Raw genomic sequence first — 27227 nt, 5'->3', positions numbered from 1 at the left:
TGGCTTCAACTCTCCCCAGGGTTGCAGCCTCCTGGAGGACCCTTCACTGAGGACAGAGCCCAGCCTGTTGAGCAGCACAGGACAAGTGCAAGAACTCAGCCTAAACCCCATAGCCTCCTCCCACTCACGTGCCAATCCCAGAAAAGTCACCCCAAAGGCAAATCCCCAGGTGGCAGGAGCCAGAAACACCTGTCATGAAGATACCCAGCCAGTGAGCAGGTGTTTATTAGGGTCCTTTTTCATTACCCCAGAGACAGACCCAGGGCTGGCTGCGTGCACAGGAAGTAACGATTGCCACATGCATAAATACGTGAAGATGCACATTACGTCAGCACAGAGTCACAAAACACTTAGCCTTGGCAAGAAAACACTGTAGCTAGGCAGCTCCCGCTCTCAGAGACTCCTGCCACAGATGTCACGGAGACAGCAGGGGCCTCCCCAGGGACAGTCCCCACGGCCTAGACTCCCCAGAGCTGGAGGAGCAGCCCAGGCTCTGTGGTGAGACGGCCATCACTTCCTGTTCTTGGCAGGAGCCTAAGGTTACCTGGCCAAGGTCTTGATGGAAAAATGAGTTTTTACAATGTTGCAGGTCTTTTAATAGTTCGTCTGTAGGAAGTGCATTTGCAAAGTCACCAACCTGCAGCTGCCATCTGTAGACCAGGAAGGGTGATTCTCTGGTTGACCACAGCAGGGCATCCCCTGAGGTACAGAGACCCCCTCCCACCCCCACAGTGTTCTCACAGCCGGTACAGCGCTTGCAGTTTGGCTCAAGCAAGCCCTGGCAAGCCCCACCCCCATGCTGGCTCTGCTGTGAAGCCATCCTCTCGCTGGGCGGCAAGTTCAGGCCCTACGCAGAGCCATCTTGAGGCTTGTAAATGAAGCAGGCGTCACCAGAGCAGGACTCCGCTGTGGCCACCGGCTTCTCCTTCCGCACAGCTTCCCCCGCAACACAGCTCCCCCAAAACACTGCACGGCCACTGACCTCCGGCTTCAAGCAAAGGAGAGGCTGTGAGGGGAGCCCTGGGAGGATGTGGAGACCCCCCGGGAGGATGTGGAGACCCCCAGAGGATCCTCTCCCACCCTGCTACAAACAGCAGTCGAGACCAGGAAAACGAGGCCTCGACTTTGTGAACAACAGGCTGCCCATGTGGTCACACGGCGTCTTCCTCCTGGGACACCTGCCACACACCGAGAAGCAGAGCTCGGTTGACGGTCCACAGCATGACAGTTCATTGCACTGCTGGAGGGAATGGGCCGGGGCCTCCTGTGGGTCTCCTGAAGGGAAAGGGGGGTTGGACCCAGAGCCAAGCTCAGTCAGGGATGAGGCCTGCACAGCACAGCACACAGGAAACCTTCAGAGGTGCGGCTGGCCCAGGACCAGCTCGGGGTCTGCAGCCAGGGATAGCCAGCCCACCTGGACACTCTCCTGGGGTGGCCCTGGCTGCACAGGTGGAGTCAGAACGGGCGAGTCCTCCTGGTGGCGGCTCCAAGCTCAGGGCAAGTCCCACCCCAAAGAAATGCTGCCTGTTGGACTTCCCGGGCAGCGCCAAGTCTGTCCCGCTGCCCTGAGGAGACGTCCCAGGGCTGAAGGCAGCTGGAGCCCTGCCATGCAAACAGCACACAGCACGTAGGGTGCACAGGACGACACAGCCGCTGCTCCTCCTCCGGGTGCGCCCACCCAGGGTTCTGCCAACACAGCAGCAGAGAGGCCAAGAGTCACGTGAAGCACGGGCAGGGAGGGGCACGGGCTCCAGTCGCGGCCGTCCAGCAGCACGGCAGCTGCTTCCAGGTAGGTCTTTGTGTCACCTCAGCCATGCACCAGGCGGGCAGCTTTAGTCTGTCTGGGGCCACGGAGGTAGCCCTAACGCTCTGACCTGTCCCATGATGTCACTAGGTCCTCCTCTGGGACCAAGTGTCCCTGGCCCACAGGGAAAAGCCCATCCAAGGCTCTGGATGCTCAGGGCTCAGGGTGTGTCAGCCTAGAGAGCAGTGACTTGTGTGAGCTCCGTGTTGGGCGTAGATGGGCTCTGCGGGCTGACGGGCACCATAGGCAGGTCCACGCCTAGTCACGCGGGCCGCGGTACCGTCTCAGAGGTCTTGCAGGCCAGGGCCACATCTTTGGCAATGCTGCGCACACGGTCGGACACCTGCACCTCCCGGCGCAGGGCAGAGGCACAGCAGAACTTGCGGAAGCAGGCCTTGAAGTTCTCATCCAGGAAGGCATAGAGGATGGGGTTGAGGCAGCTGTTGACGTAGCCCAGGGCCGTGCAGAAACGCAGAATGGCCACGGCAGTCTCGCTGCCTGGCTGCACTCCCAGCCCTTGGACCAGCACAAAGACCTGGACAGGCGTCCAGCAGCCCACGAACACAGCCACCACCACCAGCACCAGCCGAGTGATGCGCCGCAGGTTCCGGTCCTTCTCCCGGGAGCCCGAGAGCAGGCGGACTCCGCGGAGCCTCCGGATCATGAGGCTGTAGCAGACGGAGATGATGAGCACGGGGACGATGAAGGAGAAGAGGAAGATGCAGACGGCAAACACAGGGCCCCAGTAGTCCTGTGGGGCAGGGATCTCCACCAGGCACTCGATCTCTGCAGGGAGAGAAGTGGGGTCAGAGTGGGCCCAGGAGACGTGGAGGGCAAGTGGGCCCAGAGGAGCCACCCAGGAGCCGTGGAGAGCCTGGTGAGGGGAGGAGGGGACACCCCACTGACCTTCATCCTCGACCTGTGCCGAGCCCATGATGGCAACAGGAACACCAACAACAGAGGCCAGGGCCCAGATGGCCACATTGACAGCCTGGGCTTTGCTGGATGTGCGGACGTCGAGGGCGCGGATGGGGTGGCAGATGGCTACGTAGCGATCCACACTCATGGCAGTCAGGGTGAAGGTGCTGGTGAACATGTTGTAGTAGTCAATGGCAATGACTGTCTTGCACAGGGCATTCCCAAACGGCCAGAAGCCCAGGAGGATATCTGTGCCCTGGAAGGGCAGCGTCAGCAGGACCAGAGTGTCTGCCAGGGCCAGGTTAAAGATGTAAATATTGGTGGCTGTCTTCATTTTGGTGTGCCTGCAGAGTACAGGAAGAAGAAAGGCTTCACTTGGCTATGCCGGCTGGACCAGGCAGCAAAGGGCAAGGGGCTCGTCTTGGCCACCGCAAGCTACACTGGCCCTGAGTCCCTTAACATCAGAGTTCCCATGGGGGCTTGGTAAGTGACAGCTCCTGGACCCAACCTGAGACTCACTGAGTCAGTCTCAGGGGATGGAACCTGGCATCAGACATCTTCACCAGCTCTTCAAGTGACTCTGACACACACAAAAGGATTCCAAGCCTTAAACATGAGTCTACTTTACAGGGGTCAGGGCATGTAGGGTACGAGAACTCACCCCAGACTCCACGGGAGCGAAGGGTTAGAGCCCTAAGGGAAAAAGCCTGCTCTCCTTGCTTTTGAGTCCCCTCAGAGACCCCTCACAGACTCAAATGCTGACCCTACAGTTGCCAGAGGTTTCTGAGAGCTCCGGAATCTATAAGAACATACCAAAAGGCTTCCAAGTCCACACTGCTATCTAGCAACGGAGACAGAAAATGGTGACGTGGACAGGAGGGATGCTAATAAGGTATGATTGTATCCAAGCACCTGAAAAGGTGCTGGAAAGGGCTGGGAAAGTTGTTGGTGGTTAATAAATTTTTGTTAAATCAGTTAATGGTTGTAATATTTGGGGGGGATTATGGTGGTGGTGGTGGTGGTGATGATGGTAGTGATCATGGTGGTGACGGTGATGATGATGGTGATGGTGATGATGGTGGTGGTGATAGAGAGGATGGTGATGATGGTGATGATGATGAATGTGATGGTGGTGATAGTGGTGATGGTGATGATGATGGTGATGACGATGAACGTGATGGTGGTGGTGGTGGTGATGGTGATGATGATGGTGATGACGGTGGTGGTGATAGAGAGGATGGTGATGATGATGAATGTAATGGTGGTGATAGTGGTGATGGTGATGATGGTGATGATGGTGATGATGATGAACGTGATGGTGGTGATAGTGGTGATGGTGATGATGATGGTGATGATGGTGATGATGGTGATGATTATGAACGTAATGGTGGTGGTGGTGGTGATGGTGATGATGGTGATGATGGTGATGATGATGACAATGAACGTGATGGTGGTGGTGGTGGTGGTGGTGGTGGTGGTGATGATGATGGTGATGATGGTGATGATGGTGATGATTATGAACGTAATGGTGGTGGTGGTGGTGATGGTGATGATGGTGATGATGGTGATGATGATGACAATGAACGTGATGGTGGTGGTGGTGGTGATGGTGATGATGGTGTCACGTGATGGTGATGACTGTGATGATGGTGGTGGCGGCGGTATTGGCAGTGGCAGCAGCGCCCGAGATGACACTATTCTATGTCAGTTTAGCTGCCTCGAGGAAATATGGGGCTCAGTTCTGCCTCTTAGAGAGGGATTATGAATAAGCACAAAGAGGCCGCAATTACAAAGAGAAAACAACAATGACAATGATTATGGCAAATACCTGTGCCAAGCTCTTCGGGGGAATTTATGTCATTGAAGATTTACAAAAATGCTACTTTGATCCCCACTCTATAGAGGAAGAAACTGAGGCCTACAGGATCTATGTTGTTTTTTTAAGGCCTTAGAGCTGGTAAAAAGCAGGGCAGGGCTCAGAACAGAGTGTTTCTGACTCCTGGGATGGTCACCCCAGCCCACTGGCTCACAACATGCTGCCTCTTGGGCCAGTGTGGCCACAGCAGCCCCTGAGCATCGCTCTCTCTGGGGACTCTGCCCAGCAACATGACCTTCCCTGCCTGCTCTAATCCAAGAAGTGCCTCTGAGAGGTTGAACACCTCAGTGTAGAGGAGAAAGACAGTAGAGAAGCGGTAACAGCCGGAAAGGTGCTCAAGCACAGGGACTGCCCCAGGCCGCCGCACTCCTCAGCCGTGACGCGCCAGCCAGCCACGAAGGGACATGCACATCACGGAGCAACCTCCGTGGAGCCTCCCTTAGGAGTCAGCTCTGGGGAGGGGCAGCTGTTCTTCCCACTCTCTCGTCTGACCACGCATCACCTGCACACATGCGCACACACACACGCACACACACACGCACGCACGCACGCGCACACGCACGCGCACACACGCACGCACGCGCACACGCACGCACGCGCACACACACACACACGCGCACACACACGCACGCACGCGCACACACGCACGCACGCGCACACACACGCACGCACGCGCACACGCACGCACGCGCACACACACGCACGCACACACGCACGCACGCGCACCCACACACACGCGCGCACACACACGCACACACGCACGCGCACACACACGCGCGCACGCATGCGTACACCCACACACACGCACGCGCACACGCACACACACACGCACACCCACACACACGCACGCACACACGCACACACACGCGCACACACACGCACACACATATACACGTGGTTACATGGTCCACCTTGCTCACTTTCCAGATGGGAAAAACAAGGCCCAGAGGGGAACAGCTTTTCTCAGGGACACTAAGAGGACAGGGCTGGGATGGTGGCAGCTTAAACACCCCCACTACCCTGTCCTGCCTCTACCTACATAACACCTCTGGTTGGGACCCTTTGAGGTTATAAGGAGGGAACACTTGCTTTAGAGCCCTGGACACTGTCTTCAGAACTGCCTTTTTCTGGGTCCAGGCAAATATCCTGGACCAATAAGAAACCTCATTCCAGCTGTCAGTCATCTTCCTGCTAAAGCACCACCCATAACCCCCCACTGCCTGAAGAACAGAGTTCCCCCACCCGGGCCTTCAGGATCCCACCTGCTGTCCCCAGGCCCTTCAGTTCTCTCTCCTCTGGATGGATTTGGGGTCCGTCATTTCCTCTGCCCAGAAAACCCTCCCTTTCTGCTTAAGTCACCTCCATCTTCTACCTGCCCAATCCACAATCCATGTGAAGGTTTCCTTGTTCACCCCCACACTGATCCCATGCTGTGCCCATGCTGTCCCCAATGCTATCCCCCTGCTATCCCCCCACTATCCCCCTCACTACCCCCCCACACTATCCGCCTCATGCTATTCCCCCACTATCCCCCTCACTACCCCCCCACACTATCCGCCTCATGCTATCCCCCCACTATCCCCCTCACTACCCCCTCACACTATCCGCCTTATGCTATCCCCCCACTATCCCCCTCACTACCCCCCCACACTATCCGCCTCATGCTATTCCCCCACTATCCCCCTCACTACTCCCCCACACTATCCGCCTCATGCTATCCCCCCACTATCCCCCTCACTACTCCCCCACACTATCCGCCTCATGCTATCCCCCCACTATCCCCCTCATTACCCCCCACACTATCTGCCTTATGCTATCCCCCCATTATCCCCAAGCTCCCCCCCACTGTCCCCCACACTATCCCGCCATGCTATCCCCCTGTTATCTCCCTGGCTGCTCCCTGTTGTCCCCCACAGTATCCCCCACACTATCCCCCTGGCTGCTCTCCACTATCCCCCTGCACTGCCCCCCACACTGCTCCCCACACTGCCCCCCCCACTGCCCCCCACACTGCCCTCGCACTGCCCCCCTACTGCCCCACACACTGCCCCCCGCACTGCCCCCCGCACTGTCCCCCGCACTGTCCCCCCACTGCCCCCCACTGCCCCCGCACTGCCCCCCACTGCCCCCGCACTGCCCCCCACTGCCCCACACACTGCCCCCCGCACTGCCCCCCGCACTGTCCCCCGCACTGTCCCCCCACTGCCCCCCACTGCCCCCGCACTGCCCCCCACACTGCCCTCGCACTGCCCCCCTACTGCCCCACACACTGCCCCCCGCACTGCCCCCCGCACTGCCCCCGCACTGCCCCCCACTGCCCCACACACTGCCCCCCGCACTGCCCCCCGCACGGTCCCCCACACTGCTCCACACGCTGCTCCCCACACTGTCCCCACACTGCCCCCCACCTGCCCCCACACTATCCCCTTGGCTGCCCTCCATTATCCCCCTGCACTGCTTCCCACACTGTCCCCGCACTGCTCCCTCAACCACAACTATCAGCTGCCCTCTCTTTGGCCCCCACAAGTTTTCCCATCTCTGAGCACCAACAGATGATGGGCTCAGCCACACACACCTGCCATAAGCAGGAGCCCTGGAACCTGAGAAGGGGTTTCAGGACTGTCCCAGCACCAGCCCCTGCGCCTCCCTTCACCCATCTGGGGAATGGGCTGAAAAGAGCCTCTCACAGGGCCGCTGTGGGGTCTCATAAGGTCATTGAAGCAGACAGCTTGATACAGAGCCTGGTCCACAGCTCAAACCAGGGGTCAGGGTGGTGACGCCTCTACCTGGGACAGAATCGGGTGGGCCAGGGCCAGCCCCTCCCCTCCCCTCCCCTCCCTGGGGCCTCAGGATTGACCCTGCCTCCTGGACAGGGTCCAACAAATTGAATGGGGGAAGCAGGAAATCAACACCTGCTCAGGCCCGTCCAGAACAGCCTCCGCCTCAGCTTCCCCCTCTGCAGCTGTGTGGGACTCAGCAGACAGGAACCTCGTGGCCCAGCCTACCTGAGGATGACGTACATGACGAGGCAGTTCCCCAGGAGCCCCCCGACACACACGGCCAGGTAGAGCCCCACGATGGTGACCTTGAGCCCGAGGGGCAGGAAGGCGCTGTGACTGGCATTGAGCAGCAGATGCGGAGGCAGCAGACTGTGGTTGGGACTGAGGAGGGACAGGTTGCCCTGAAGGTGGCTGCCGTAGATAACCTCCCAGAATGGGGCGGGGAAGAGAGGCTCCATGCCACTGCCCTGCAAATCCACTCAGTGCAGCACCTGGGACAGAGCACAGACAAGTGGCTGCAGTGCCAGACACACGCCCAGCCGAGGCCTCACAACCCAGCATGTGCAGCCCAGCAGGCACGTGGACCCCCACACTGGGCAGGCACAGGCACGGAGGTACACGGGCACACAGAACACACAGGCACACATGCACAGGCAGGGGCCCATGGAGACACGAGGACACAAAGACACACATGCACCCGCAAGGACACAGTCTCGTTCGGTTTAGAGACTCACATACAGGCTGCCTGGAGGCAGTTACACCCCAGGACACTGTCCACCCGCAGGGACTCATGAACACACAGCCACTCGTTGTGTTCATAGGCACAGGGATGCAGGGACACACGTCACACACACAGACACACAGAAATGTCCAAACCTGCCCTCATGCACACGCAGGCACAAAAGAGACAGACACACCCAGAAACGCCTGGGACCCAGCCTTCCTCCTGGGAGCACAGCTTCCTCCTGCTCCCCCGCCCTGCTTTGCTGCAGTCTGTCAGCAGGACCCCCACCGGACCTCCAGCTCCCACCCGACCTCCAGCGGCTCAGGTCCTTACCTCTGCAACCTCCTTGGGAGCTGGGACCACCGTGGAGACCCCCACCCTCAGCCAGCCGGCAGTCTGGCACAGGTGCAGAGCAGGGTAGAAGAGGCCCAGCCGCCACTCGCCTCAGTACAGGATCTTCTCAGCAGACGCCAGACCAGACGCAGCAGCAGAGTGAGCCCGGCAGCCTGAAGCAGAGGGGAGGAGGAGGAGGAGGAGGAGGAGGCTGCAGCTCCAGAGGGGGAGGGGCTACGCAGGCTGGAGGAGTGGGGGCTACGGAAAGGTGGGTCACCGTGCCCAGGGCTGCGCCGGCCCCACACTGAAGGGGACAGACACACAGACAGAGATGAACAAGGAGGCTTGGACCCACAGACCCCAGACAGAGACGCACACACAGCCCAGGATACATGGACAGAGATGCCCACGGGTTCACAGACACAGGACAGAGAGACACACACAAGGACACACAGACTCACACCCAGGGACGGAGTCTCAGGGAGACACACACGGAGACATGTTCACAGACTCGGACACACAGACACGGGGCCACGACTCACACAGAGACACAGCCTTGCACAGACTGGCCCGGACCCCGCAGTTGGGCTCCCAGCACCCCAAAATGCCCCCACCTGGCCAGCTCTTGGCAGATCAAAGCTTCATTGTAAACACGCAGGCAAGATGCTTGGGTCCAGGACACGGTACTGGCCCGGCACCTACTGTGTGCTCCTGGAGCTCAGTCACCCCACTGTACCCGGCCACTGCTAGAGCATGAAGCCTCAGAGGTGTGAGGCCGCCTGTCAGAGTGTCAGAGACAGGGTTGAAACGCCAAGGGCACCTCTGCCACAGCTGGGTCCCAGATCAATGCCTGAGCATCACTCCCTCAGACAGGCCCCTGGCACCCACACAGCTGAACGCTTCCTTTAGAGGTGCCTCCTTCTCAGCTCAGGGTCCCACGCCTGATCCACTGAGATGAAAGGTCACAGGTCAAGGCTGTCTGGGTGACCCCTGAGCTGAATCACCAGCTCCCACCCCGTCATGGGGTCGTACTTCCTGCACGAGCTTTGAAGGAGAACCAGACCTGTCCCCACACAGCTCAGACCCTGCTCAGAGCACCTTCTCCAAGAGTGGGGACCTGGTTGCTAGGCAACTGGCAGCAGGGTTGCTAGGATACCTGGCAAATCAGGAGAGGATGGAACAGGCAGATGCCCCAGGACCCAGCATCCCTCGCTGTCCCCCAGGACTTATCCCTGCATCTTCACGGCAACCAAGACTCAGGGACACGTGTGAAGGCACGGGGCACGTCAACAGAGACACTCAAGGGACACACGGGGACACACATTCCTGCAAACACACAAACAGATGCCCAGACAGGCATACGGGTGAACACACAGAGGCATGGTTACACACTCAGAAACGCAGACACTCACAGGGATGCACAAACACATCAAACACACGGGCCACACACGTGCAAGACGACGCCAAGGTGCGCACAGGCACATGGGCAGACCCAGAGTGTGCATGGACACCTTCGGGAACAGGCAGACACAGGCCAAGGCCCTCCGACACCCAGAGGACCCACACGTGCACAAACACGCTCTCCAGGCAAAGCTCAAGGATGAGCCCCCTGACCTCAGGAGCCAAGAGGGGGCAGAAATCCAGGCAGGCTTGGACTCCTGCAGTCCCCAGCCCCAGCTGGGCTCACCAAGATCTGAGCAGGAGACCCTAGACCCTCCTACCCCAGCTTCCTGAGCCTGCCTTCCAGCCTGGGACCCAGCCTGGGCACTGCAGGCACTGAGGGTGGGCAGAGCTGAGGCCTTGTAAGGGAAGGACAAAGGAGCCCCACCTCATGTCCCCCGCCCAGGAACCAGTGTCAGAGGCCAGGGCAGAGCGCGGGACACAGGCACCTCATCCCTGCTACTGCAGACACCTCTCCCTCAGCATGTCTGCCTGCCACCTGGGTCACCCCCAAAACTTCCTCCCTACAGCCAGAGAGGGGGAGGATGAGGGGTTGAGATGGGGAGGAGGAGGAAAGGGAAAGGAGCAGGGAGGAAGTATGGAGAGATCAAGAGGGAGGATGGGTAAGGAAGGAGGGGAGAAGGGGGAGGAAAACACATTGGGGATAGAAGGAAGACAGGAAGAAAGGAGGGGGGATGAGGTCTGACCTAGCTCCCTGACTCCCACCTCTTTTGACCCCAAGCCTTCTCACCCAGCAATAGCAACCAGCCACCTGCACCCCCACCAAGGCAGCTCCCAGCTCTGCCTTGCCTGGCCTTTCAGGAGTCAATAGAGACCTCAACTCCCTTTGTGGGAGCCGTTCAGTGTCCAGCAGAAGGCCATGGCCTCCCCAGTCCAGGTGTTCACAATCTTATAATGTGTTCCCTTGAACTACCTGTGTGTTCTGTGTCATCCTGCCCTGACATGCTCATAACCACAGAACCCGGGACAGCGCCTCCCTCCCTTGTGCCTGCTGCAAACCACCTGCACAGACCCTGACACCCTGAACAGCCTAGGCCCCCTGCACAAAACCTGCCCCCCACCCACATAGACCCCGCCCCCTGCATTGACCCTGTGCACCTGCCTGCACACAACCTGTTCCCCCTGCAAAGATCCTGCCCCCTTGCAAAGACGCTGGCCACTCTGCACAGATCTTGGCCACTCTGCACAGACCCTGGCCTCCCTGCACACATCCTACCCCTTGCGCAGATCCTGACCACACCTGCAAAGATCTAGTCCCCCCGAACTCCGGCACAGACTGTGCCCCCACCCCACACAGATGCTATCCCCCTGCATAGATCTTGGTCCCTCTGTACAGATCCTGCTCTCCCTGGACAGGTCCTGTCCCCCCACTCCCTTGAACAGACACTGACTCCCAATGTTGTTCCTACCCACTGCACAGATCCTGGCCCCGCTGCAAAGATTCTGCACCCTGCACAGGTTCTGTCACCTCCTAAAAGTCCTCACTGCAGAGACTCTTGCCCCCATGCAGAGATCCTGGCCTCGATGCACGATCCTGGCCCCTTGCATGGATCCTGCCCCACCCCAGCCAGCTCCAGTCCTACCTCCTCCAAGAAGCCCCAGGACCCCCAGCCCTCGGAACTTTCCTAACTTGGCCATGATTCAGTAATACGGCTGCCAGGCTAGGCCTGTGAGCTCTGGTCTCAGCAGGCATCCTCTGAGAACATGGTCAACGGACCCCGCAGAGACCCGCAGGAGACAGGCGCCTGGCCCCTCACAGGCACAGTCTTAGAGGAAAGGACAGGCCTGGTCACCTGGCCAGGGGAGTGGCCAGGTGTGACACTGACTATGCTCCCTGGGGTTGGCAGGGGTCCAGCCCCAGACCCAGAAAGGCTCCCACAGAGGAGAGCTGGTGGTGCAGATGAAACGGTCCAGGTTTCTCTAGACCCCGAACAGAGTCCTGCCCTCCCCCAACCTGCCAAGGATGGGGTGGTCTCTCCAGAAAGGGGAAGGTAGAATCAGGGTCCTATATGGAATATATACGTCATGCAAGAGATAGCAAGAGACACATGTTATATGAGGGAGCAAGACAACCTCAAACACACATGTCCTAAGCAGGCAAAACAACAGGCGAGCATACTAGGGATAGCCCAAGACATGATACGGTGACACATGAATGACAGCACAGAAGTTGCGTCCACGAAATACGGTCAAAGCCTGACACAGGCTGCTCTTGGAGCTCCTGGGTATTTGGGCAGGCCTAGGTTCCAGGTGAGATTCACACCTACTCACCAGGCAGATACACACACCTCACCTTCATCCAGTGACTCAGAATCAGACGGCAGCTGGAGCACTGTCCTTCGTCCTCACCACTCCCATCCCCGGGGCAGGCACAGTCTACCCCCTCCTTCCACAGGTTCACCACCCTGGGCTGGCCAAGTACCAGAATCAAAGCAGAGGGTCTGGCAGCCCCACACATTGCAGCCATCCCGTGGGGAAGCCAGTCACCAGGCCACACATTTGTACTATTTAAAAAGTGAAAGAATTTTAACAATTCTGAGTTTCATCAGAATAAATTACTTTGTCTTTGTGATCTTAACTTTACAAAATTTATATACAATGACAAAAAAATTGAGTTGTAGCTTCTCAATATAATGTTAAACTTTGTAGTCATTAATAAAGCTTACTAATTTGACTTGAAGGTTCATTGTCAGGCCTTGGCAGGAATAAACATGCTTTTAGATCTCAGCATTTCCGTTAGCCCTTGAAAAACACGTGAATCCTGGGGACAGAAACAGATGGGAGGTGTCGGCCTGCTGGGTCCCTCACAGTTCCTGGACCCCAAACACACAGAGAACCCCTCCCTCCCTGAAGAACTGCAAATGTGTGGAGAAACGGCAGGGGTGAGGAATGTGAGCCAGGTAGGTCCCAGGAGAACCTGCTGGGAATTATGGACTAGGGGGTGTCAAGGTTTTCCAGTCCTATTAAAACAGAAGAAGGTTACAAGCACCTTTGTGCAGAACAGAAGAACATTCCCTTACTCCCTGCATTAACTCCCCCACAAACACCAAGAGCCAGAAAGTGTCCCACCCATGTGTCCCCCTGGCCCGGACCCAGGGAAGCTGAGAGGATGGCCCAGGTCCCTGTCTCAAAGGACTCACCCCTATGGGAGGACAAAGGCTGCCCGGAGGAAACAGCTGCTGGGTGAGCATCCCTACGCAGTCACTGCTGCTTCCAGAAACCAAGGACCTTCCTCAAGCCAGGCTGGTGCTGCAGCCCAGGCAGGACCCCAAAGGCACCTGCAGGAGGGGAGGGAACAGCACCAGGAAGGACCTTCTGGGGAGCAGTAAAAGCTTGAGGGCTGGAAGGATGGGCCTAGCCACAGGATGGGGTGCCGGCTCAGGGTCATAGGGCTGAATGTCAAAGTTTACCCTCTTACTGAGAGGTCAGGGCGGTCTCCCAAAAGGAATGGGAACACCCAACAGCCTCCTGCCAAAAGGCCGGAGCCTCAGCTAAGACCCTGCTTCTCAGCTAGGACAGCCCGACTCCCAGACTCCCAGGTTCCCAACTCCCAGCAAGGTGCCCCAGCGGCAGGTCTGTGAATGTAGAGAGAGTACAGACATCTCATGGAAGTAACAGATACGCAACAGACTGGGCTTTATGCACTAATCTTTGCCTAATTTAAACTGTGGAATAAGCACGTGAAATTAGTAAATTCTAGAATACACTTATGAAGAAATTATAAAATGATTAGTTAATTGATAATTAGTTACAAAATAAAGGAATGCACAAATAGATTTCCAAAATCTAGTACCTAGGACCCAAGATCCCAAGACACAGGGTTCAGCAAAACCCAGCTCTGGTCCTGGGGAACACCTGGACCTCTGAGACCCCAAACTTGCCCTAGAAGAGGTGAGGGGTCCGGAGTTCTGCCCCATTATCCCTTTCTGTGAACACCAGTGGCTGGGGCCAGGGCCCCCTGGCCATCAGAAAGGAATGGGCCTGAACCACAAAGGTCTCCTCATGGCCGAGGGCCCCACCCACAAAACTAACCCCAAAGACCCCTCAAGCCAGGAACCTGGGCCCACAACCCCTAGGATGGCGCGTCTGCCGCCGCCTGGAAAGGACGCTCACCTAAGCTGGAGAAGCCGGCTCTATGCCTCTATGCCCCGATGGCTCCTATGAGGGGCTCGTCCACGCCCAAGCTCTAACTCAGGGCCCTCCGGAGGGGATCCCGCCCCGCGCCACGACCCGACCTGTCCCACCTGGTCGAGGGAGGGGCAGGACTCCGGTTGCTGGGCAACCGCGTCAACAAGCCCCAGAGAGTCTGGGCTACGCGGAGGTTCCACCGACCGGAGAAGGCAGCAAGTAGAAGGTGCGGGGACCAAGAGGTGGGGACTAGGCCTCGGCTGCTGGAGCTAAGGAGGGGCGGGGGCGTTAGCAGCCGCTGGGGCTGGCAGTGGCTCTGCTTCTGGCACAGCGAGCCCGGCCCTGGCTGGACAAGGTGGCAGATGTAGGCTGGGGCCAGGAAGCAAGGAGCCAGCTGGACTTTTGGACCCTCCCTCCTCTGTCACCTGCCCCACAACCATCTAGGCCCCGAAGGGGAAGAGCCAACTGTCTGGTGGGAGACCCTGACTGTCGGGGACCGCAGACATAGGGGCACAACGAAGGTCCCCCAGGCGTCACCTAGAGGTCTCCATGTGGGGGGTGGTCTCGGCAGTTTCTCAATTCCAACAGCACAGTCTGTAGGGTAGGAAAGATACTTCCTACAACTGAGTTGATCAGAAAGTTCTAGTTGACTGCAGGACTGAGCAGGATCAGCCGATGGCAGAGCTGCTGGGGACGTGCGCTCGGGAGAGGGAGAGCGCCTGGGCAAAGCTCAGAGGCTGGGGGTGCGGGACTCAAAACCCACTGCGGAGAGCCCAGCGGGCGGGAGCTGGGGCGCACGGTGGGGCCCTGCCGAGGGCGGGAGGGGCCCGGTGCCAGCCCCGGCTCCGACGGGACGCCCTCTTCCCTCCGCAGCGCGGAAGGATGCCGCCGCCAGCGAAGGAGGGCGGGCGCAAGGAACCGCGGGAGCGAAGCGGCAAGAGCGCGCCAGGCGCGGCGCGGGGTGAGGGGCGCGCCAAGTGGGCGCCCGCGACAGAGCCCCCCAAGCCGGGCTGGGCCCTGACGCCGCAGGGGCTAGCGGCCATGCTCCCTGCGCAGCGTCACCGCCATCTGCTCTTCGGCGACCTGCTGGACGACGTGGGCGCGGCCGCCTCCACCTTCCCGTGCGGGTCGGTGGAGCCGGGGTACCGCATGCCCGACCCGCGCACGTGGACGCAGTCGCTGGAGCTGCCCGCTGAGCGCCAGAACCGGCTCCTCGGCGTACTCAAGGCGGCGGAGGCCCGCGGGCGAGTCCGCGCCCTGCGGCTGCGCTACACCCGCATGCGGGTGAGGCGAGGCGGGGGGCAGGAGTGAGGAGGGGGCGCCCCCGGAGCGTGAGGCCGGGCGGGTCGGGGCGCGGCGCGCGCTCAGCGACCCCGGGCCCGGCAGGCCGAGGAGATCGCGCTGCTCATCCAGCGGCAGAAGTCCGCGCGCGCCGCCATCCGGCTGGAGCTGTTCCTGCCGCCGCAGCTGAAGCCCACGCGGATCCCGGACCCCCTGGACCGCCAAGAGGTGCCGACAAGCCCCGGTAGGGGCGGGAAGGGGGGAGGGGGCCCCGCCCGCCTCCGCACACGCCGGGCCCCAGCCTCTCTCCCCGGCAGCGGAGGCGTGTGGAGACCATCCTGGAGGAGAACGTGGATGGCAGCATCTTCCCGCGGTGACGGCGACCCAAAGTGTGCGACGCGCCGCAGCCTCCCACATAAAGTTATAATTCTCCGAAGGCGCTCTGGTCTTTCTGCTGCCGCTCCCCAGGACCCCCGAGGGAAGCGGGGAGTATGGACGCTGCCTCTCCCATGCACCTTACAGACATCGGGTACAGAGAGTGGGGCCTCTCCCAAAAGAGTGGGGAGACGCAAGTGGGTGAGTGTGAAAGTAACAGGTCAGGGACACGCCTACCCCTAATCCCGACCTGCCCCCATTGGCAACCAGGCGTTCTGTGGGTTAATGGGAGGCCCCCAGTCTTGGGGAGGACGGAGAGCCTGTTTCAGCAAGTCACACCCCCAGAAGCAAAGGTAGCCTCAGCTGCAGTGGCCCTGAGTGCAGGTCATCCCGCCAGGGGGCCGGGGGAGGGCTGTGCTGTGGGCAGCGGAAGTGACCTAAGCTGGCCTTTGAAGAGGCACCAGCTGTGCCCAGAGGACCAAGAGACTGGGAAAGGGGAACCCCTGCTGCCCCCAGAAAAAAAACCCACCCCGTGGCCTTCCTTTCCATCCTGAATAGCCTCCTGTGACCCCCTTAATGCCCCACGCCAGACACCCACCCCCCCACACACACCCACATCCCCCACACACACCCACCCCCCCACACACACCCACATCCCCCCCACACACCCACCCCCCCACGTCCCCCCACACACACACACCCCCACACACACCCCCCACACACACACACCCACACCCCCACATCCCCCCACACACCCACCCCCCCACACACACCCCACATCCCCCCACACACCCACCCCACACACACACACCCCCACATCCCACCCACCCCCCACACACACACCCACATCCCCCATACACACCCACCCCCCAAACACACACACACCCACCCCCCACACACACCCACCCCCCACACACACCCACCCCCCAAACACACACACACCCACACCCCACACACACATCCACACACACCCCCACATCCCCCCCACACACCCACCCCCCCACACACACCCCACATCCCCCCACACACCCACCCCACACACACCCCCACATCCCCCCCACACCCACCCACCCCCCACACACACACCCACATCCCCCACACACACCCACCCCCCAAACACACACCCACCCCCCCCACACACACCCCACACACACACCCACCCCCCCAAACACACACACCCACCCCCCACACACACACCCACCCCCCCACACACACACCCACCCCCCCACACACACACCCACCCCCCCACACACACACCCACCCCCCCAAACACACACACCCACCCCCCACACACACCCACCCCCCCACACACACACCCACCCCCCCACACACACACCCACCCCCCCCCACACACACACACACCCCCAAACACACACACCCACCCCACACACACACACCCCCACACACACACCCCACATCCCCCCACACACCCACCCCCCACACACACACACCCACCCCCCACACACACACCCCCCCACACACCTACCCCCCACACACACCCCACATCCCCCCACACACCCACCCCCCACACACACACCCCCCACACACACCCCACATCCCCCCACACACCCACCCCACACACACACATCCCCCCACACACACCCCACATCCCCCCACACACCCACCCCCCACACACACACACCCACCCCCCACACACACACACCCACACACCCACCCCCCACACACACACACACGGAGTAGGAAAGGAAACCACCCCTGTCCCATTCTGACAAACAGGCCCACGACCTACAAAATCCCTGAACTCTGAAAGCCCCGAGGTTTCTGGGCAGACCTTACTTTTCTCCCCGACATGAGCTCTTTGTAGAACCTGGGGCTTCCCTAGGCCCCGCTTCCTTTTCCTCCCTCCCAGCCCCCTGCCCAGCAGGCTGCACAGAAGCGGGAACTACAGGAACTCAGACAAACCCCTCCTCCTGGCAGGGGGCTCCAGCTGACTGCCTGAAGCCAAGAGCAGATCTGGAAGGAGGGGCAGAGGTCAGAACTGGGGTCCAGAAGGGTAGCTCAATGGCAGCCAGTGTCTCTCCCCAACCGTGGCCAGGGGGTGGAGCCCTGTGCACTCGCCCCTCAGCCAGCCCTTCTCCCCAGGCACCGGGCACTTTACTCTTTCTGGGCTGTTGCTGCCCTTGGCCTTGACCCAAGCCCAGACTGTATACACAGCTCAGAAGTCAGCTGACAAGGGGGGTGCAGAGGGATGGCAGGAGGGGTTTCAGGAAGGGAAGGATAGAGAGGGAGGCCAGGGAGAAGGGGCTTGAGCAGGGGCAGACAGACAAGGAAGGGAGGCAGTCTCTGTCCAGGAGTGGCAGTCACTCACACCCTGATGTACTTGTGACATGTGATGACAGCCAGCCCTGGTGTCCTCTGCCCAAACTCCCTGCAGCCTGGACCTCAGGATTCTGTGTCTTGGGGATTGACTGAGTATCTAGAATGAGTTCATCTACTGGGACAATCACGTATTATTTCATCATTTCTCTGAGACTCCGTTTCATCTTGAAGAAGGGTGTTGGTGCCCCACAGCAGCAAGTGCTCTGAAGGGGATGGGTAACTCTGCATCAGACAGGCAAGAGGGAAGAGGGGCAGAGACAGGCCCAGCAGGCCCAGCACCCAGAGAAGGCCAGCAAGACAGTGACCTCAGTGACTGCACCAGGGTCAGGCTGGCACTCAAGCCCTTTGATCCCCATGGAAAGCGGGGGCTCGATGTGCAAAGGAGGCTGGGGAATGGGGCCCAGGACGTTTCTGCATGGCCTGGAGGGATGCCTGCCTGTAGAAAGCTCTATGGGAAGGAAGGCATGTGGTCCAAAGCCCAATATATTGAGGGCTGTGAGGGGGCAGAGGGTCCTGGGTTCAAATCCCACCTCCACCATCAACTGCCCAGCTCACCTGGCTCCATCCATGGACTTCAGGGATGCTCTGTGCCAAGGGGCAGAAGCCAGGGGAGTGGAGAGCAGGCCCAAGGGGCCAGAGGAGATGGGGGAATGATTGGGGGATTGTAGAGTGACCCGAGGGGGCAGGGAGGGCACTGACCTTCACCCACTGCCAACTGCCCACACCTGCATTTTCCCACAGCGGAGACAACAGGCGGGCTCAGCGGGGTCAGATGGTTGTGTGTGGCCTGGACCAGGTGCTGGCCCATCTTCATTGAGCTTCCCTGACCTCACCTGTGCCCACCTCCCAGGAGTGTTATTTGGGCTGAATAAGCAGCAGCCTGCCTCTTGTCCCTATGGACTTCCTGGCCCCTGCCTTTGCTTGCCTGGCCTGATAACATGGCAGTCACAGGGTTCTGCAGTCAAGTCGGCCAGACCTCTGGGTACAGCTGCGAGAGGCAGTCTGTCCTCCAGGGCCCTCTGACCTCTGACCTCTGACCTCCCCCTTCAGGCCCTCACCCCCCTCGGCAGTGCAACACCCTCCCCTCTCAGCCCTCCCGCCTCTCACTCAGGCCTTCCCTGCCTGCTCCCCACAACTCACTCTATGCCCCTAGCATCAGATCCAGGCCCATCTATGTTGCTGGCTTCTGGTCCCACTGCCTGGCCCACAGGGGCACCCAGATACTGATACTTGTCCATTGAATGAGGAACACAAGTAAAATCTCCCTTTCCACCCCTCAGAGTTCTGTGAAGGTGTAAGGTGTGCACCTGACCTGTGCAATTGGAAGGCATTTGATGAACAGGACCCCGACATTGGGAGCTATCCGGGTCGAGTGCTTGTGCTGGGTAGGACGGGAGCTGCACACAGCTGGGCCCGGGGAGGGGCGGGGGGCACAGATGCTCTGCAGACACTTCCGGAGCAGGGTCAGGGCCACCGACACTGGGCCAAAGCATGCTGCGATGAGAAGCCTGGCCCACATCTGTACCGAGTCATAAAGGATGAGAAGAGTCAGCCAAAGGGGACAGTGTGGCTTTAAGCTGTAAGACATCTTGGGACACACGGATCAGCAGGGACTCTGCCAGGCCCGGCAGGAGACATTCGACATGACTCCGGGTGCACGAACCCGCACCCCCAGTTCTCCCCAGCCCCGCAGCACAGGAATCTCCCCCTTCCTTGGGAACCCCCCACAGCACGACAGGCTCTTAACCCAGTTTTACAGACGAAGCTCACGGAGGCGAGGGGTGGGCCGGGCTGGCGTGCCCGCCGATCGGTCCTTTCCAGCAGCCGCCCTTTCCCAAGCAGGGCAAGCAGCATATGGGGCCCCGCTCTCCTGCCTCCACACTGGAGTGTCGTGCAAGTCCCACACGAACAGCAAGGCAGGAACGGCCCCGCCGAGCAGAGTCGGGGGCCACGGCCACACCCCCATCTACTACCGTGCAGCTCCGTCGGCCCGGGGGCCAGGGCTCCACTACGAGCACCTCAACCCTCCGGGCCACCCCCAAGCGACTGTGGGGGCCGAGCGCGGGCGGGGCGGGTGGGGTGTGGAGCCGGCCGAGCGCGGGGCGGGGCGGGGCGCGGCGGGCGGGGCGGGCCCGGCGCCTCCCGGCGCGAGGAAGTCCCGGCCCCTGGCTTTGGGGAAGTGCTGCCGAGGCGCCTGCGCACTGCGCCCCCGCGCCCCCTCCCCGACTGTCGGGCCGGACCTTGGAGCGCGCGGGCCGGCGGCGGCGCGAGTGGCTCGGGAGCGCGGCTGGTGAGTGCGCGCGCGCCGCGCCGGGGACAGCGGCCCTGCCCCTCCCGGCCCGGGCCCGGGGACCGTGCGGGGCGGGAGCTTCGGGAGCCGGCGCACGGGACTCGAACCCCAAGGACTCCCGCCGCCAGGTCCACGTGGACCCTGGGCCGCAGTGGAACTGGAGCCCGCCCCCCGCGCTTGGGGGAGGGGGCGCTGCAGCCGGGTTCCCCTTTTTGTGGAGCTCAAAGCCTGGGGAAGTGATTGCTTAAAGGTGGGGGCCGGAAGAACCCAGGTTTCCGCGTCTCCCTCCCCCCCGCCAGCCCGGTGAGGAGGGGCCGGGGCGGGACACCCTGTCCGCCCCCGCCCCCACCCCGCTGGATCTGGCAGCCACTCAGCCCTTCGAGCTGTAGGGGAGGCGCTGCGCCCCCGGCCCCAGCCGATCGGGGGCTCCTGGCGCTAGCCTCCCTCCAGAGCGCCGCAGGAGTCCCTCCTGCCGTCTGACTTGAGTCCCTGCTGCTGCAGTGCACGCCCCTTCGGCAGCCAGGGTGGGGCCCAGACCCAACCTGGCCCCTCCTGCCCCCACCCTGCCTTTGGGTCGCTGGTGAGTAGGGAGCATTGAGGTAGGGGTGGGGGCGTCAGAGGCTGGAGAAAGAGGCACCTGGAGGAGGACACAGGCTCCTCCAGGCGGGACCCTAACAGCAGCCAGAGGAGCGTGGTGGGTGGGTCACCACCACCATTTCAGAGGTGGGGAGAGCTGGCCTTCCTTGGAGGGGCCAGGCCAGGGCTCATCCACCAGCCAGATGTGGAGGGTGGCAGATGGGAAAGGCCCTGGGTGGGCGCTAAGAACTGAGAATGGAGCCCCTCTTCAACCCCTCCCAAAGGTTATGACATTTTTTTCTGGGATTGTCACATTTTCTTATTCTTTTTTTGGACTGGGCAGGCTCTGGGACGTTCTTTTTCCTTCTGTGGAGCAAAGCAGCAGCCACTCCCAAGGGAGCCTCTATCCCCAGAGACCAGACGTGCCGCCTGTCCAGACTCTCCCATCCCAGACTTGGGGGCCAAAGCCTGGGAGGCTGGGGAAGGGGGGTCCCCAATCCCAGGATGACAAGCAGGAGGACCCTAGTTGAGACTCTGTATCCTCCAGGAGAGAAGGGGGTGTAGCCTGGGGACATGGGTTGCCCCAGCTGACCTGAGAAGGGTACAGGAAGCCCAGTCCAGGGACAGGTGACCCGGTCCAGGGCCTGAAGCTGGGAAAGAAGGGGCTGGCTCCCTCCTCTGCAGCAAATGCAGCCCCTAGCACCCCGGCCTGGCACCCCTAAACACGTCCCCTCCTCCAGTTCAGAGCTGGGGTGGACATGGTAGCCCAGGAGGGACAGTCTCCGGGGTGCTAGAGTGTGGGGGAGGACCCTGGGTGGGGGCAGAGAGGAGGAAGAACTGCTGCCTGGGGAAGTCACAGACAGCCCCGTCTGGGCACAGCTACCAAACCTCAGGTTGCCACGCCCCTTCCTTTCCCTAGAAACTTGACCCCTGAAAGCAAGCCCAGCTGCGGGGCCACCTTCTGTCTCCTCATCTACTTGCTAGGAACCTGTGGGACCCACAGTCTCAGAGGAAGCTGGGCAGGCGGTGAGGGGCCGAGGTCCCGGGGGATGCTGCACCTGCCCCAGACTTGGGCCAGGGCAGTGGCCTCTGCATGCCCAGGCCTCAGGGGTATTGGGGGCCCTGAGAGTGCAGAACTCCAGCACTGTCTCCTCTGAGCGCCATTCACACACCGTCCCAGAAGGCCAAGAGAGACCAACCAGACAGAAACAAGCATTCAAAGGCCACAAGCTAAGGGAGGCGTGGCGGGGGGGATGAAGATTGAGAAAATAAAGTAGAACCAAGTTGTGAGCTTCCTGGCCAGGGAGGAGGGTGGTGGACATGCATGGAGGCCCAGAGGGCAGAGGTGGGCGCAGGTGTTCACAACTGCCTCCGGGGCACTGATTGGCCCCCCTGTGCCATTGCCCAAGGAGACCTGGGGTTCAAAGTGGTATCTTAGGTGGCACGAGGGCCACCCACAGCTTTGGCGCTCCTGGTGCACCTCCCCTGCCGATGGTGCAACCAAACGCTGGGAGGTACACGCACCACACCACACCCCTCAGGGACTCTGAGGCTTTGACTGGGGAGGAGGGTGCCTCCACCCACTGCCACCCCCACTTCCCTGGCTGGCGCACTCTGTGGTACGGCCTTGGTTCCACAGCGGTTTCACAGCCTAGAGGCAGTGGGCAAGGAGGGAGGGAAGTCTTGGGAGGGAGGTAGCAGGACCAAAGAACCATGTTTGGGGGGCACGTCCCTCCTCACCAGGGCCCTGCCCCCCTCCCCACACCCTCAGAGAGTCCAGCCCTGAGTCCCACTTAAAACCTCACTGCGGCAGGTCTAACCTGCTGCCCCTGGCTGAGACCTCTGGGACCCGCAGACAGACCTGGACTCTTGGTGGGAGCCGCTCTGCCCACTCCCCACCCCAGACGCCCTAGAAGCAAGTCTGGCCACCACCCGCACGCACAGTTGGTAGCCCCAGACTCTTGGGGCCCCTTTGGGAGGGGCTGGGAGCCGGAAACCGAGAAAGAGGAACCCAGGCTTCCGGCTTCCCAGGGAGTGAGCGGATGGGGGTGTCTCGGAACCTTCTGTGGGGGCCTCATCTGGGGCCCAGCCTGGGAGGAGGGGCCAGAAGTTGCTGCAGCCCCCTCCTCAATGACCCTAGACCCCCTCCCAGCCCTGCTGTAAGCTTGGGGTTGGGGTAGAAGCCCTGGGCAGAGCCGGGTCCAGAGGCAGGAGCAGGCCCTGCTAGGGAGACACCCTCTCAGGACCCCTCCTAAGGGACAGGCAGGGGCTGGGGTTTCAGGTTCTCAGTCAGAACCTTGGCCCCTCTCCCCAGACCCCCAGGCTGTGGTGAGGGTCTGAGAGCTGGCACCACGGAGCCTGGGCAACCTCCTCCGCCCACCCATGCCCACCCCGCATGAGGCTGAGAAGCAGGTATGCCACCTCCCCTTCTGCCTCTGCTCCCCTGGGGTAGATGGGGTGGGGCAAGCTGAGGGGCCACAAGGAGTTGGGAGATCCCTGAACACCCGGGAGGCCAGAAGGGTCATGTGCCTGGGAACAGGGCCACCCATGGGAGGGTGGGGGAGAGGTGGAGGGTCTGGTGGGTTCTGACCTGAAGGCTGAGGTAGCCCCATTTTTCCCCAGAACACAGGGCCAGAGGAGGCGGACCGGCCCCCTTCAATGTCCAGTCATGATGCAGCCCCTCCCGCAGCCCCCAGCCGTAACCCCTGCTGCCTATGCTGGTGCTGCTGCTGTAGCTGCTCCTGGTGAGTAGGGCCTGGGGTGCCCAGCTGGAGAGGGGCTGGAGGGCCTGGGGCCAAGCAGACCCAGGAGGGGACCCAGTGGTGGCTTCTGAGGAATCCCCGCAGGTAGGGTGCTCCTGCCACCTCGCGGCGTGTCCTGTCTGGGGTCTGTTGGGCCCTGGTGATGAGTGGCCGGTGCCTTGGGCCCAGGGGACTTATGTGTGGTTCTTGTACCTGTCTTGCCAAGGGTGTGTCGGTGTGCTGTGTACACGCATGTGCCCGTTCACACGGCATGTGCTTATCCATGCTGCTGTGAGCCAGCCCAGGCTGGGCCCTGGGGGCCTGCGATGGAGTAAGACAGGCACAGGCCGGGCGCGGTGGCTCACGCCTGTAATCCCAGCACTTTGGGAGGCTGAGGCGGGCGGATCATCTGAGGTCAGGAGTTCGAAACCAGCCTGACCAACATGGAGAAACCCCGTCTCTACTAAAAATACAAAATTAGCCGGGTGTGGTGACGCATGCCTGTAATCCCAGCTACTCAGGAGGCTGAGGCAGGAGAATGGCTTGAACCTGGGAGGTGGAGGTTGCAATGAGCCGAGATCACGCCATTGCATTCCAGCCTGGGCAATAAGAGCAAAACTCTGTCTCAAAATAAAAGAAAGAAAGAGAGAGAAAGAGAGGCACAGACCCCACAGACTGTGTGGGGTGGAGGGACGTTTGAGCAGAGACTCGAATAAGGCAACTGCTGGCCCTGGGGTGATAGCCAAGAGCTTCCCGGACAGCATGCGTCGGGGGAGAAGAGCACAGGGTGGTGGGGGGGTCTTTGGGCATCCCTGTGAGGGTGGGAGTGGGGCTCCCAGATGGTAACAGATTTCCTAGGAGGGTAGGGGAGCTGGTGCATGTTTTCATGCCTTCCGACCCTGGCCGATGAGAGGACAGCGCTTCTGGACCCAACGTGGGGTCAGCTGACCCATGGGCAAGCTGGGGGTGGCCAGGGGGCAGTCGGGAAAGGGGCTGGGAGGAGCCCAGGGGCCTAGTTCCGTCAGGACGTCTGGGTGCACGATGTCTGCCAGCCGTGCCCTGGAGAAAGATCAGCCGGCTATGGATTTGGGTCCAGCATTGACAGGGTACTAGGAGCCAAGGCAAAGAAGCAGTTTCCCTTGAGAGAACCAGGGATCAGGCTCCAGGACCTAACCAGTGTGGACACATGGGTTTGGGGCTTTCAGTGGTGTCAGCTGACGAGACACACTGCTGACATGCCAGACCTGCAGCGTGTGGCCCCATCAGTGGGACAGGGACAGGCCAAGAACAGGCCGAGGAGCAGGGTGGCCATGTTCCTAGGCACACTCTCATGGGTGTCCCTGTTCCCAGGCACATGACCCTTCTGGCATCCCAGGTGTTCAGGCATCTCCCAGCTCCTTGTGGCCCCTCAGCTTGCCCCAACCCATCTCCCCTAGGGGAGCAGAGGCAGAAGGGGAGGTGGCATACCTGCTTCTCAGCCTCATGTGGGGTGGGCATGGGTGGGTGGAGGAGGTTGCCCAGTGGGCCAGGGATGGGGAGGAGCACCAGGAGCCAAAGGGTCCCTCCTGGAGGGCCAGAGACTCACGGGCACTGGGTCAAGGTGCTGGGATGGAAGAGGGCTGAGTCCGTGGGCACTGTGGCAGGGACAGTAACCTGGACTGCAGATTCCGTGGAGAATTCGGGAACGACTGACAGGGAGCATGGACACCCTTTCCCAGGAGATTGTGGGAGGAGCTAGCTGCAGGGGCTGCCCTCCTACAGTGGGTACACATGTGTGTCAGATGCCTGCCCATGTGCTGAGGGCCTGTGTGGCCATGGAGGCGTGTGTGCCCACGGCAGTGCCGCTTCCTCTCTGCCACTAGGAACCAAGAGCGGCGGCGCGCGTGGCAGGCCTCCCGGGAGAGCAAGCTGCAGCCCCTCCCCAGCTGTGAAGTATGGTGAGTCCAGCCGGCTGGTGTGTGCGTGTTGGGGGGCCCCAGGCTGGGAGACTTGAGCCTGACGTAGCCTGGCCCCAATGCCCGCAGTGCCACGCCAAGTCCTGAGGAGGTGCAGAGCTGGGCCCAGTCTTTTGACAAGCTGATGCACAGCCCGGCGGGACGCAGCGTGTTCCGGGCGTTCCTGCGGACAGAGTACAGCGAGGAGAACATGCTCTTCTGGCTGGCCTGTGAGGAGCTGAAGGCCGAGGCCAACCAGCACGTGGTGGACGAGAAGGCGAGGCTCATCTACGAGGACTACGTGTCCATCCTGTCCCCCAAGGAGGTGCGCCGGACACCACAAGGGGCAGGGGGCCGCCTGCTCCGGGCACTAGGTGGGGAAGGCACCTCCCAAGCCCCCTGACCTCAGTGCCTTGTCCTACAGGTGAGCCTGGACTCCCGTGTGCGGGAGGGCATCAACAAGAAGATGCAGGAGCCGTCCGCACACACGTTTGACGACGCACAGCTGCAGATCTACACACTCATGCACCGGGACTCCTACCCACGCTTTCTCAGCTCTCCCACCTACCGTGCCCTGCTGCTGCAGGGGCCGTCACAGTCCTCCTCCGAGGCCTAGGCCGCCCCCAGCAGCACAGACCCCACCGCCTCCTATGGCCGACTCTGGGTTGCCTTCAGGTGTTGGCTGTCGGGGCACACACCTGCGGGCCCAGCCTGGCCGGCTGGGGTCCCCAGCCGTGGAGACGGTCCTAGACCCAGTGGGGAGTGCTGTGCCTCCTGGCTCTGCCCACCCGTGGCCAAGCAGGAACTCCAGGTGCAGGGTGGGCCAGAAGCCTTCTCATCGGCCCACAGCTGGCTGGCCCAGGGCTCCTGGTGGGGGCTCTTGCATGGTGAGAGTAGGGGCCCCCCCAGGAGCCATGCTGGACCCAGGAGCCTCGTTGGGGCCTCTTCCCCAGGCAGCTGACGGGCCCCGGACAAGCCTTGGTGGGGAGCAGAACCTCTGCATCATGTAGTTCTATGACATAAGGAGACCTCCTACTTGAGCTGTCTGTACCCCAGAATCAAACCCAGAACCTCAGAACCAGATGTAGGACCTCAGAATCCTGCACTCAAGGTGGCAGGACCCAATTTCTGTTTTATATGTTCATGAACTTTAAACCTGGAAACATATCCTTACTAGGTGTTTTATCAAAAAAAAAGTTTTCATATTTATCTCTATCCCTAACCCCCCAAAAATAGGATGTCTTATTATTGAAGATATTTTTAAAGCACAAGTCTCTACTCATTTTTGTCCAAGTGTGGGGAGAGACTGGAGAATGAGTGGCCCCAGACTCAGGGCTGGGGAGCAGTGCCCTTGTGCCAGGGCAGGGGCTCCAGTGCCCCTTGGGAGGGGAGACATAGCCTGTGTGTTCACCTTCTTCCCACACCCTGGGCTCCACCAGGGCCCGCCTCAGAACAGTGGCCCCAGTGGGTGGCTGTGCTGAACCCTGCCCGGGGCATGAGCTCCTTCGCTGAAAGTGGGGCCAGAACAGTGCAACCCACAGCACCTCAGAAGTCAGGAGGCAACAGGAAGTGCCGCTCGGGCCCAGCTGGATGGGGTCCCCAGAGGCAGGCTGGCTGGGGCAGGAGGGGCTGCTTGGTGCCAGGCACAGTGCCATCTTTGCCATCT

At 60.9% G+C, this 27227-nt stretch overlaps 4 protein-coding genes across 11 annotated transcripts; 2 read left to right on the top strand and 2 right to left on the bottom strand.

The window, feature by feature from the left end:
* Positions 1–204: 204 nt before the first annotated feature.
* On the bottom strand, positions 205–8534 carry OPRL1 (opioid related nociceptin receptor 1). 2 transcript variants are annotated; one of them, NM_001320614.1, is given in 4 exon segments: positions 205–2590; positions 2711–3066; positions 7604–7869; positions 8436–8534. In NM_001320614.1, coding segments are annotated over 3 exon segments (1113 nt in total). In that variant the 5' UTR covers positions 7837–7869; positions 8436–8534; the 3' UTR covers positions 205–2066.
* A 4028-nt stretch (positions 8535–12562) lies between these two features.
* On the bottom strand, positions 12563–20238 carry LOC144332227 (uncharacterized). Its single transcript, XM_077952220.1, has 4 exons — positions 19791–20238; positions 19333–19539; positions 13037–13174; positions 12563–12657 (listed from the first exon to the last, which is right to left on the bottom strand). The coding sequence occupies exons 1-3, from the start codon at positions 19872–19874 to the stop codon at positions 13130–13132; spliced, it is 336 nt and encodes a 111-aa protein (XP_077808346.1). The 5' UTR covers positions 19875–20238; the 3' UTR covers positions 12563–12657; positions 13037–13129.
* Positions 14568–15741, top strand: LKAAEAR1 (LKAAEAR motif containing 1). The gene is made up of 3 exons (XM_077952217.1): positions 14568–15308; positions 15411–15533; positions 15623–15741. Exons 1-3 carry the CDS (start codon positions 14700–14702, stop codon positions 15680–15682), a joined length of 792 nt encoding a protein of 263 aa, XP_077808343.1. The 5' UTR covers positions 14568–14699; the 3' UTR covers positions 15683–15741.
* On the top strand, positions 15782–26832 carry RGS19 (regulator of G protein signaling 19). Of its 7 annotated transcripts, none has more exons than XM_015148542.3 (6): positions 15782–15881; positions 23201–23298; positions 23509–23630; positions 25490–25564; positions 25652–25886; positions 25986–26832. In XM_015148542.3, the coding sequence occupies exons 2-6, from the start codon at positions 23269–23271 to the stop codon at positions 26175–26177; spliced, it is 654 nt and encodes a 217-aa protein (XP_015004028.1). In that variant the 5' UTR covers positions 15782–15881; positions 23201–23268; the 3' UTR covers positions 26178–26832.
* Positions 26833–27227: the final 395 nt, after the last annotated feature.

This window comes from Macaca mulatta, chromosome 10 (assembly GCF_049350105.2).
Source record: "Macaca mulatta isolate MMU2019108-1 chromosome 10, T2T-MMU8v2.0, whole genome shotgun sequence".
Classification (NCBI taxonomy): domain Eukaryota; kingdom Metazoa; phylum Chordata; class Mammalia; order Primates; family Cercopithecidae; genus Macaca; species Macaca mulatta.
Note: the sequence above shows the minus strand (reverse complement) of the source record. Positions and strands in the feature narration are given on the sequence as shown.

Excerpts from the sequence above, each read along its gene's own strand:
- LKAAEAR1 (XM_077952217.1), top strand. The coding sequence starts at position 14,700 with ATGGCAGAGCTGCTGGGGACGTGCGCTCGGGAGAGGGAGAGCGCCTGG. Across the intron at positions 15,309-15,410 it reads TGCGCTACACCCGCATGCGG|GCCGAGGAGATCGCGCTGCT; the intron begins GTGAGGCGAGGC and ends CGGGCCCGGCAG. Across the intron at positions 15,534-15,622 it reads ACCCCCTGGACCGCCAAGAG|CGGAGGCGTGTGGAGACCAT; the intron begins GTGCCGACAAGC and ends TCTCCCCGGCAG.
- LOC144332227 (XM_077952220.1), bottom strand. The coding sequence starts at position 19,874 with ATGCTGCTTGCCCTGCTTGGGAAAGGGCGGCTGCTGGAAAGGACCGAT. Across the intron at positions 19,540-19,790 it reads CCGGCCCACCCCTCGCCTCC|ATGTGGGCCAGGCTTCTCAT; the intron begins GTGAGCTTCGTC and ends GACTCGGTACAG. Across the intron at positions 13,175-19,332 it reads AATGCCTTCCAATTGCACAG|GTGCCTTTGGGGTCCTGCCT; the intron begins GTCAGGTGCACA and ends CCCCTCCTGCAG.
- RGS19 (XM_015148542.3), top strand. The coding sequence starts at position 23,269 with ATGCCCACCCCGCATGAGGCTGAGAAGCAG. Across the intron at positions 23,299-23,508 it reads CGCATGAGGCTGAGAAGCAG|AACACAGGGCCAGAGGAGGC; the intron begins GTATGCCACCTC and ends ATTTTTCCCCAG. Across the intron at positions 25,887-25,985 it reads CCATCCTGTCCCCCAAGGAG|GTGAGCCTGGACTCCCGTGT; the intron begins GTGCGCCGGACA and ends CTTGTCCTACAG.